Below are 12,424 nucleotides of genomic sequence, written 5' to 3' on the forward strand. Positions count from 1 at the left end.
TTGAATTCTTTCCTTTTAAAATTGAAACCCTTAACTTTTTTACCATGTGGAGGAAAATAAGGAGGCAAGAACCTCGTGGACCTCTATAATTATGTTACGTTGATTAACTGAAACAGATGGGTTCCATTGAAGCAATTTTATAAGACAAATCCAAAGGAATAAATAACACATCTTTGCCTGTACTAATGCAGTTTTTCCTAATTTAGGCACGCATACATTAGCATCCCTATGTCATGCGCTCACTTATAATCAACTGTTTTGCCAAGTTTTTCAAAAAAAGTAACAGTTAACACTTAAGTGGCAGTAATGTATTTGCATAAGTGTGTCCACCACATGCAGTTTTATCAGCAAAACAACAGCAGGGAAAAGGCAGAGGGTTGCGCAATATCAGCAAAGCACATTTGTCCAGCTGCTCGGACTGGCCTTTCACAGGTCTGCTGTGCAGTCTGAGGTCTGAATAGAAACTCTCAGCAGCAGCTCCTACATTTGCATTTGATGCAGACTTCTTGCAGACTTCAGCAGGCGGTAGCAGCGCGGATGACTATGAACTCCACAAAACTTTGCTTAAGGAAGGTTCGAAAATCCAATTTAAAAAAAAACCCACTAACAAAGTTATCTGATATTGGTGCCTGATGCTAACGCGTGTGAAATGTATTTTGGTTGTGACTTCGGTAAAGTATGTTTAAAAAGAGCGCCTGCTTGAAGAAGTGCAGACGGAACTAGCTTGCGTGGCGGAGTAGCACTAACTCCACAGCGCAACAGACTACCGGTGCACAGTTTACCGCGGAGCTAGAGCTAGACAGAGCGAATGAGCTAGAACCGGAGGGTTTAACTCTGTGATGCGTCTGTGTGTGGCGATTTACACTAAACAACTTTTTTTTTTTTTTTAATCTGATGTTGAATAACGCGTTCATCTCCGCTGTTTGGACCGCATAAAGAGCAAGTTGTCCTCGTGTTTTTTTGTCCTAACCGACGGACTTCTTTTGACACTGGACGGACTTTACTGAACTCAAGATGTCAATTTTGCCTTTCACTCCCCCCATTGTCAAAAGACTTTTGGGCTGGAAGAAGGGAGAGCAGAACGGACAGGAGGAGAAGTGGTCTGAAAAGGCAGTGAAAAGTCTGGTGAAGAAGCTGAAGAAGACGGGGCAGCTGGACGAACTGGAGAAAGCCATCACCACCCAGAATATCAACACAAAATGCATTACTATACCGAGGTAAGCACTGCTTTGACGGTGACCGTGAAGGCAGCATCACCAGATAGCTAGCCACGGTGTGATGACTTTTATTTATCACATTTTTTATATAACAAATAAACACATGTCGGCGTTTGCTAAATGTGACACCTTACGTTTATTATGACATCCCCTACTTAACAGAGAAGTTGACATTTCCACTTCCTGCACATCGTAAATATTTCACACTGCCTCCTCTTGTGTTTTCTATACACAAGTGTAACTCGGTGGTTCATGTAAATGCATAACAAGCTACCACTGGTTTTAAGAGAAGCTAGCAAAACCCTCGGTCAAACATCTCGTCTGCTGGCTGCCAATGCCATCAAAAGGTGTACTTTACTTCCAAGTGAAGCGAAACCATCTGTTCCAGCAGTCCCCTTGTGATCACATCCGACCATTAACGTGAAGGTGTTTCGCTGAAGCGGTGGCATAACAGCGTGTGTATTGACTAGCCGTCGGCGCACATTGCAATGCAAAAGCACAAATTCAGCCCAAGTTATGTAACTTGGCCTTAATCTGGGACGCTTTCTAGCGCTGTGTGTTAGTGCGTAGGCGAGTCTGTGCAGCTGCCTCTCTGTTCAATGCCTTCACATAGCCATTTGTCCGTCAATACTTGATCTAAAACCACATAATTGCACTTGAATACCACATGAAATTACTGCTGGTAGTGTTAGGTCTCATGCATTATAATCAGTAGCCCCCCCCCCCCCTCTCTTCCCCCCGGATTAAAGGTTGTAAGAGGTAAAAGCTTGTGAGGGGATGTTGGTAAACAAACCATGTCTGAGTTATCACAGTGCCTTCAAAATGACAAAATGAAAGGTTTTTAAACCATCATAAATGGATCTCATTTGTAGATAGAACAATATCAATTACACATAGAAATGAACATATATCATTGTTAAAGTACATACTTGTATCGTCGCTCATGTTGTCCTGTACACACACTGTGTCATTTGTTTTTTATGCACCCTGGTGTTGAAGAAAAAAAAAAAGCAGGAGTAAATAAAAATGAAGCGATTAGATAACTTCCCTGCAGAGCATGCTCTGAATTATTTGGTAATTGTGGCTGAGACAACTTGTTGTAGCCAGTGAGGACATTTTTAACAGATGCAGGGGGAGACAACATGTTTCAAATTGCAACACAAGTTCTGCAATGTTGGAGAGAGTCATTCAATTTAAAATCATCTATCTGGGCTCTCTTCATCTAAGCCTCATTTCCACAGGTGTGCATACATTTTAGAGCACAGGAATATGAAATCCTTGTCTTATTAGTATTGACCAGAACAAGCATGTAATTATTCTTATTGTGCTGGGGAAAACACATCATATATCCCTATTTTGAATACATCGTATCTTGTAATATCAATTTGTCAATTGAAATTCATTTTTATTTAAAACAAACAGTACTTGCAGTCCCAAAGGAAGGACATCTTAATATCTAAAAATACCACTCATGATATTGCAAATGAGCTCAACTGGCCAACAGTGTAATTCCTTGAATGAGTATAGTTTTGACTCATCACCTCCCTTTAACAGTTACAATAAGAACTGATGATAACTTTAAAATAGTGAGGACTAGTGGCTGAGTTGTCATATAAGACTACATCGGTTTCCGTCAGCTGTAATGAATAAGCTTACAACACCGCCATAACCAATAAATAAAACGTTTGTCTTTGTCCATGAAATCTGTGTTGTATTTTTGGGCAATTTTTGTTGCAAAGCATCCTCTGTGTCAGGTGAAAATTTAACCCGGCGTAGGGCGCTCCCACATTCTTGATTGCCACAAGTGTGCATATCACAGCTTGCACAGGCCCGGACCAGTGTTCACAGTTAAGCCTACCCGGAAAGTTGAATGATGTTTGCCATGATCCAGGTTTCGTGTTTCCTACCACTAATGCAGAAGGGAAGAGGCAGGGTGCATTAAGATGACCCCGGATCAGAGTTGGCTGTCAGAGTGGGCTAACAGTGTCCCTGGAGAGCTGCTGTTTCTATTAATTCCCTCAATGTTCTGGCTCGCTGACAGCAGCTGCCTGCATGTTCAGGCCTGTCCATGGGGAGGTCCACTCCTATCTCTCTGACACATGAACTCCCTGACAGGGCTCCTCGCAGCCCATCGTCATGACAGTCTGCCATAATACTGAGTGCTAAAGGAAGCTGGAGGTGTGCATTGATTTCATTAAAAGTTGCTTTGAGTTGTGTTATAGCAGGTCCGATGTCTGTTAGGACAGTTTAAATTAATTTGAGACATGTCACTATCTCTTGCAATATGGCTATTCATTTGAAGCCTGGGTCTGTTGCAGTGAATTAATTCACTTGGATGGGATTTTTGTGTCTATGGCTTTCAAGTTATTTGTGAAATTGCACAATTTATCGTGATTTCATCATTATCGTGATATAAGCTTTTGCGATATAAGCATAGATATGTATACATATGTTGCAATAAATGATAAAAGTATGTATACAATCAATGCTTCCTCACTTAGCATGTGTATGACCCAATGAATGAAGGCCTGGCCACCATGGCCATGCTCTCAGATCATTTTGATGACTTCAGATGAAGCTCTATCAGTTACCCTTAGAATAATTAGTGGCAGTTTAGTAGTGAAAGAAAGAAAGAAAGAAACAAGTTTTTTTAGTTATTTTTTTTATTCTGGAGGGATATGTTGGTTTCTCTAACTTTTGTTGTCACACTATATTGTTCTTTCAATATTGAACATATTTATTGCACATCACATATTTTTCTCAGTATGTGCAGGCCCAGTTACTAGCCTCATGGGGGAAAGAGGAATTTTTTGTGGTTTTTGCAACAAATTTAATCTGCTCATGTTATCCACGCACGCGCACAGACACAAACACCAGGAGTATGTCTCCTGTTTTGAAAAGTTCCACTCGATATTCCGTTATTTACAGGAGTTCAGCATCAGCAGCAAACAGCTGTACATTAACAGTATTCAAAGGAGCCACGAGAAGCTTCAGTTTTGTAGCCAGCAGTCTGATTAAAATAGGGTGTTTTCTTCTAGGTGACATTTAGAACAATGTCACACTCACTGGTTAGAGGCCATGTCATCACAATTGGTTTGGTTATGTCAAAGTTAAAAAGTCAAAGTTTTGGATTTTGTGTGGTTTGTTAAGTGAGTGTGTCCATGTCCTCATATACACTTGAGATAAATCTCCCCAAAAAAGAAATTAGTCACTAAGATTTCCATTTCAAGTCAGAAACGCAGGGCTCTTAGTAATTTTGGTTGCCTATAACTTGGGCACGGATAAGGCTTTACTAGCCTTGTAGGTAACTGTGGTTTTGTTTTTGCTTTTTTGAGGAGCAATAAACAAAATTGAAGTTTTACGTTTAAGCATTAGTCATTGAAAGAGTGATTGTGGCATTGTGGTGTTGACCTACAAACCCTCCTTCTTCCGTCCCTGTTATTTCTGTTCATCTCTTCTCGGCTTTAAACTTGGTTTAGTCACAAACATTGGTGTGTAAATTGCGTCATGCCATGAAAGCGTACCAGTTTCTGATGGTTGAAGGGTGGATGTGAAGTGTGGTAGCTTGCACCATTTGACGTGAAAGGATGACTTTACATTTGTTGTTTGAGGAACTTCTTGCATTTGTAAACAGATGCAGACTCTGTTTCCGTCATGCCTGTGGTTGGGTAAATACTTCAGGTTGTTATAAGGCAGCTGCCCAATAACTAAAATTGAGCTAAAATTGTAGGAAATATCCACTAAGTCAGAGAAGGAAAGATGTCAGGTTGTTTGGATGGGTTGACAAAACATCAGACATTTCTTACCAAGAGTCAGTGTTTGTTTCTTTTAGTGACGATTCTCTAACCATAAGGAAGTTGTTTTAACCAAACCACAGTGTTTCCCTAACAGTTACCAGTGAGTTATTTAAACACAAGACATGACCTTTCACGAAGCCTTTACAAGTGGTTTGTGTGCCTAAACCTGCCCACACCCAAACTAAAGCAGTGCTTTTATTTTAAGTCCTTGTGATCAGACTGTCGGGTTAAAGAAAAACACAATTTATGTCTATTTCTTACTAAAAACAAGTCGAGAACTGTCTTAGTAAACACGATTAATACCTATTTGATTAAGTGTGGTTTATTCATATATTAACTCTGACGCCCTTTAAGATTTATTTTTGTTGTAATTAGCTGACAAATTTGTGTTCCACCAATAGTCCTAAATTGAGATATTCTCATCCTGGCATCAGCTTTGGTCAGGTACAGACTCAAATAGCTGGATCTGGATGTCTCATCAGTGCTCTGGTAGGTATGGAGGGAGCTAAAAACAAAGCCTGAGCAGTTTGGATGTATTTCAAGCTTGTTACACCAACAACTTCTACAGCTACTTGCAACGTCTGCAAAGTTAATGCGAACGTGGTCGTCGACGACGAGTTCGACTGAAGAAGGCAAACGAAACCAAACCGTTAACTTTGTCGGCTGCATTGCAGAGAAAAACATTCTAGGGATGTTTTGAAAGACAAAATACTTAGAAACCACTGTGCAGTTTGTCATCAGCCTAGAGTGCATGGTATTTTGAGAGACAATGATAACTACATGAAAAAGCCCTGACAATAAGGGAGTGCACAGCTTAGGCTGCTTTGCACATACAACGCAGTTCAACAAGCATTCACTGTCACAGCAGAGCGTGAGTGACACTATTACAAGTGATAGACAGATAGTGGGCAGATTCTGATCATAATTTAGAGTTTATACAGTATCTATTTGTTTACTACATTTAGTTTTATAATGTATAGTAATATGTAATATTGTGAGGGATACAGGTTTTTAGTATTTAATATCAGTATTAGATCAGTACTTGGTCTTGATAGATACCCAAAGCCCAGGTATAAGGTCAGTATTGTTTCTTAAAAAGTTGGATCGTGCATCCTTAGTCTTAACACAATGACTTTCTATTTACAATGACAACAAGAAAGCAGATCACTAAATGATGAGTCACAGTGGTGACTGACGCATTTTCAGCATTATGAAGTGGACAGTGGAAACAGATTCAAGGAAAAGTCACAAGAGGCACAGTTAATAGCCCGGGTTTTTGCAAAAGTGCCGTAACAAAGCTCAGCCATCATTACTTAGTTGTACATTCATATTGATTTTGTGACGGCGTAATATTGGGGTCCTAGTCTGTGGATTCACATTACATTTCGGCGTTGCGGAAGAAGAGTACAGCGGAAGCTTCACATACACACACACACACAGTCAGAAATGCACACACACAGACATAGCACTGCGCTCCCCCACTGACTCAGCTGTTCTCTCGTCTCGCCTCTGTAACGCCTCTGTTAGTACCTCTGAAGAAGATACAGAGGGGGCATCACTGTGTCCACTCATTATGCCTCTGCAATATTTAGATTGAAGGCGATATGTCACAGGGGACGTAAATATCTCGCCTTTAAACTGCGGTCTGAAAAGGGCTAGTGACACACTCTGACTTCTGTGTGAAGCACACCAAAAAGAACCAAACAGATCTCCAAGATCTCCAAGTCTTTGCAATAAACTTTTAGATAGTTTCGGCATTTATATTTTGCAAACTCATCACATGCAACTAGGAAGTGGTAATTCTTGTTTTAACTATGTCCCTCATATTGTTTAGCTACTTATGGTGGTTTTGTCATTTCTGAACAGAGACAGTGTGTGCGTGTGTACAGTGTGTTTGAAGTCAAATTATGTGTAACAGGAACTACAATTATTAATGTTAAAGGTTTCTGGTCTACAGTATTAATAGGGTTGCTTCAGAGCTTGTCAAGCTCTAAAATTACATCAGATAACTTTAACAGTTTAGTTCAGGAAAAAAATCAGATTATTGAAATTCCAAGGTGTGTGAGTGTGTTGTGTGTTTTCAGAGAGCCTGGGGCAGTGGATTCCTCACTCCTACCTACCTACCTCAACTTTCCCTGAGTTTGAGCCAGAGCTGGGGAGTGCATTTGTCTTGTCAGCACACATCCCTGCTGGCAGAAAGACTACAGTCTGATTCACACTGCTGCATGTCAGGGCAGGTGGAAGGGATGGAAGGAGCAATAAAAGACGGGATAAAAAAACAGACATGGAAAAGAAAGATAAAAAGGAAGGAAGGAAGCAGAGTAGGATTCTGAGAGTAACAATCATTGTCATTCACAGGACTAAACCTGAATCCACACCTGTGTTTTCATACCACATGTGTTTTTGAGATTCACAAATGAGGTTTCAGACTATTTAAAGATAAGTTGATTTTTCTTGTTTCAAAGAGCTCATACAAAAAAGTACGTCACAACCCTGTTCAAACGAACAAAATGTTTCCTTTGTTTAATGACTGAAAGTCAAATGCACTTTACAAGCTTTAAAAAAGGAAAAACATTTTATTTATTTGGTAGAAACACCATTTAAAATGTAAAATTACAGGGGAGACCCTCTGTAACTTGTTTTATACGTCGAGGCAATGCCTGTAACAAAAGTGGCAAAGAGTTCACTTTGATTTGATGCAGAGGTCAAATGTTTACCTAAATTTTGGGCAGACGTGAATATTCTGAGTCAGCTGGATAAAACCCTCAAGACATCGGAGGTCTTTTGGAAAATCCGAAACTTACGACGTCATAACATATAGGTAGCTCATGCCCAACAGGGACTGGGGAGGGGGACAATCGGGTGAGTGCGCCCTAAGATAAAGAGTGAAAACAGAAGGAGACCCCCAGAGTTGGGGATTCTCAGTGTTGTGTCTAGTGCTAGAAGGGGGGGGGGGTGTCATCTTAGTGGGAGAGTAGACTTTAATAAGCGAGAATGACAAAAACATGATAGACAGAGGAATGCAGAAAAAAAAGAGTGAAAGCAGCAGAGGTGAGAAAAGCGCTTGCAATTTGAATGGATTAGAATGTGGAAGAGACAGGTAAACCAGAAAGCCAAAAGGGTTTAGCTTGAGGAAGAGACCGAGGCTGCATATTTGGCAAGAGGCAGAGTGTTTATCTCAAGTTTATCAGAAGGAGACTGTGGTTTGCATGGAGGGAAAAAAAAAACAAGGTAATCACTGAGATAGAGCTGGTTTGTTTCCAGCCAGACAGCAGTTCAGCATCAAAAACGTGTGTCTGTCTGGATTAAATACCCGCAGACACACACAGTGCTGCTACTGTGTCACCTTACCCACACTGCCTTATACCCCACCACATATGTACTGTACATAAAGTACATGCAACCTTCCTTCAGATTAGGGCTTAACCTGACTCAGAAATCCATCAGTCCCCTCAGATTTGGCTGGTCAAAATACAAAACTTCCACTATTCATTTCCCATTTTTTCCTATTCAGCATCATACTAAACACTTACTATACACACCACAGTCTCATGATTTACTCAAAAGAAGCACTCTTCAGAGTCTTCTATAACTACGGGGTCTGGCCAAACATTATTACAATTCTGGTGCTTTAAGTCACAACATTATTGTTTTAACTATAAAGTATAACACGACAAGGTTTATTTTTATTCTGGTTTTATAAAAAGGGTGTATATTTCTTGACACTTGATCGACTACATTACCACGGATTGTACTTCTTTGTGAATGGATTAAATGGCTTTGGTTAGCAGCTTTGCAGTGTAGGATTATGGTTATAAAACATATTGAACTAATACGCCTTGATTCCCCAGCAGTATAGTAGTTAGATTAGCTCTCCATTTAGAAGCAGCATCAAGTGATGGTGACAAATAGCTTGTCGTATTTGGATGCTGATATTACCACTTTTTTCCTCAAATAAATGTCTTGAGTAATATTTCCCCACACTGTTAAAAAACAACATTTTCAAAACAGGGGCTCTTTTTTTTGGTGCTTAGTTAAATGTTCAGTAGATCTGATCAAGCATTCAATCTCTCTCCTTCCGTTATAGACAGTCATTTACCAGCTACTCGATTCTGTAGTGACTATAATGTAAATCAGCGCTAACCACAATCTATCTTTGCTGCTGTCTGCTGATCAACGTGATAAGGTATTTCTCTTCTCCTCTGTCTCCCAATGATAGAGATACGAGTTATATATGTAGTTTTTATTTGACGCGATGGAGTCAAGGTTTAGTGATTTGGAAATGCACATCTGCACCACCAAAACAAAATCATTAGTTGCTTCAAAAGTCCACCACCTCCTTTATGCTTGTAAACACACTCTCTCTCACTCTCTTTGGTAGCTTTCATGTCAAGTATCACACCTGAGTCATCCGAGACAGCATTGTTCGACGGGGACGAGATGTTAGACAGGTCACAGAGAGTTTATGTGTGCTGTCTGTCTGCGTGTGGTTTGCTACTCTAAGTTGCCGTCAGCAGTTCAGTTTAGGATTCCTGTCATTGTTTGATTTGCTTGACAGGACGACGTTACTGCTGTGAGTCAAGACCCTGTCCATTTTTTTCACATTACATTTTTACAAGTCTCCCTTCTCCTGCAAAACTCATAAGCACCAAGCCAATTTAACTCCTGATGTTTACTATACCTTGGTCAGGTGATTTCAGACTTTAAGCCTGTGCTTTTGCCTTCTTCAAAGTAACTGAGGTTGTATTCCACCAACAGGAATAACCTTATCAAAGTGGAAGTAGTGATACACCTTAGAGCTTTTCATATTGTGTTGTTCGTTGCAATGTAGTGTTTAGAGTAGTGAAATATGTTAGTATACAGTATTTGAAGTGAGGCCGCATCCTGAGGTTGTCTTCTCATCATCATCTCTGAGTAGAAAGTGAAATCTGACGTGTAAATTAGTATTTGCTTAAATAAAGACCATTATTGTTCTGTTGCAATGAAAAGCATGGGTTGATTGACAGGACACACTGGAAGTAGCATAATTCAATCAAGGTACAGTAACATGTTTTAATGAATAAAGTTGATGTACTATAGATTAAGTGTGACTACCTTATTCTGGCTGCTGCTTAACAGAGGAATAGTGGTTCTAATATCAAATGATTTTGATTCATTATGTGCGTGTGCTAGTGTGTATGTGTGGTTAGTCAGCTCAGAGGAATGCTCTCTTTGCCTGCCGGGCCTTGAGGAGGGCGTGGGCTGCTGTTTGGTTTTCTGCTCTTGTTAGTTGTGGAGCGGGTTAAAGAGACAGCTCTCTGCCCTGGCCTTCTCACTATCTGCGGGGGAGTGAGCGTGCACCATGCAGGGTTAGACACACACACACACACACACACACACACACACACACACACACACACACACACACACACACACACACACACACACACACACTTACAGACAGACGGACAGACTTACGCACACTGACACGTTAACCAGACAACAAGCCTGCCTTTGTGCTCCACCGGACACTACGACAACCACCGCTGCTGCTGCTGCTGCTGCTGCTGCTGGTAGATGTGTGTGGGAAAAGAAGCTGACATAAAGAGGAGAGGCTTAAAAGGTGACTTCAAAGACACATGTACAAAATACAATAAGAGAGCGATATATGGCTGAGGAGGAGGGTAAAAGAAAGAAAGTGGATGATGATGAAGATGAGCCGACAATGTCTTACAGGACAAAAATAAACCCGGGAGATGAGAGATTTGAGCATAACTTTTGCTCAAGTAGAAGAACCAGAAGCTTGAGTCTAGCTGATAACTCTCAGACAGTTTACCCTCAGGGCCGCCCAATATAGCAACACAAGAGACAACACATAATGACCTCAGCAACCTCTTTTGAGTTTGTATTGATTTAGCGTAGCATTTCAGTGTTGTAATGTCCCCTGTGATCAAAATATTAAACCTGAATAATGTGTGAAGAAATAGTGAGATTTAGCTATGGCTCACTCAGCCTGGACTCATGGGAACCATAGGGTGCTCTGGTTTCCTTCCCAAGTGCAAAAACATGCAGGTCAGGTGGATTTGAGAAGCAGCATTGTTTGTATGATGTAAACATGAGAGGGAGCGTGTTTGTACAAATGTGTTAACCCTCTCATGGACCCTGTGGAGCTGTCGGAAGCTGGGTTTGGTACACAGTGTCTGATTCATACCCAAAGTGTTTTTAGACAGGTGCTGCCAATGTATTGACATCTTTACATTGAAGACATCTATCATTCTTAAATGAATTAAAAAAGGTATTTCATCAAAGCAACAACAATTTCACTCAGTATCCTCGATGTGAGGACATTTTCTTTTTATTCACTTTTGGTTTAACACATTAAGTACAGAGCAACTGTAACTCTTGCCACAATTGATGATGTGAGGTTAACTTTAACTTGGCCTATATGTTTCAGATATCAGATATCAACAGAAACCAACCACTGATACGAGCTGTGAATCAGACCACACTCAAACATAGCGTGATCAAGTGTTGCAAGGATCGAGTGTTTTACTGTCTGACTTTAATGAATCAGTCTTTACCTTTTGATTTGGTTGAAAATGAAAAAAAAAAAAGAATTTTGTTCCACAAAAGGTAATGGTACTGATCTTCACCACAAACAAACAAACTCAAATCTCTGATAGCACTATAGCATAGTGGTACTATTGCCAGAAGTGAAAAACTTACATTAGCCAAATTAGAACTTCACCACAGTAATATGACTTTACCACCACCTGACTTGTCCAATGGTTGCTCTGATGTTGTTTAATATCCCCGAAAACCTCTGTAGCCTCATGAAGCTTTTCTTATCAAAGCCCTTTCTTAAGACAGCTTAACTGCTTTAAGGGTCTTTTAGAGAGGACTCAGTGTACGCTGCGCTCGCCACGGAGTGGAGTGCAGAGCAGAAGTGGAGCGCACACGAGCAAAAAGCAGCGGCACAAATTGCTAGGTGACCAAAACAATATTCAGGAAAATAGCTACTTTTTGGATGCACAGTTTGTTTGTATCTGTCTGATGTTCAGTAAAAAGCCCTGACCTTTCTACTACTGAGGAGGAGGAGTGTGTGTTCATTAAATCTTCAGGGCATGACAGGATTTGGGAGAGTTTAGGCTCGTCGGGGAGCTGCAGTTCTATAACGACTGCTTCACAAGCACGACACAAATGTATGCCGCTGTTTTAAACACACATGGTACGCCTATCGAAATAGAGCTTTCTCTCTGATGTCCTGGTAGGTCTGTAAACCAAAGAGCTCAGGGAAAGTGGGAGACTGTTTGTTGTGATCTGATCTTCCCTTCTACTGGACGGGTGGAGGTTTTTTAAGGTCAGCGCAGCTCCCAAGAACGGCAAGCGAGACTCGTCAGGGCGCGGATACGCTCTCGTGTGGAGCATCAC

At 40.8% G+C, this 12,424-nt stretch overlaps 1 protein-coding gene across 1 annotated transcript in view; it reads left to right on the forward strand.

Annotated features, from left to right (window-relative positions):
* The first annotated feature begins 775 nt into the window (after window positions 1-775).
* LOC132959519 (mothers against decapentaplegic homolog 3) overlaps window positions 776-12,424 on the forward strand; it is a 29,406-nt gene continuing 17,757 nt past the window's right edge. Inside the window, exon 1 of the mRNA XM_061032644.1 lies at window positions 776-1,217. Coding sequence (XP_060888627.1) covers window positions 1,015-1,217 — 203 coding nt within the window. The 5' untranslated portion in view covers window positions 776-1,014. The remainder of the gene's footprint in view (window positions 1,218-12,424) is intronic.

Source organism: Labrus mixtus, chromosome 1 (genome assembly GCF_963584025.1).
Source record: "Labrus mixtus chromosome 1, fLabMix1.1, whole genome shotgun sequence".
NCBI lineage: Eukaryota > Metazoa > Chordata > Actinopteri > Labriformes > Labridae > Labrus > Labrus mixtus.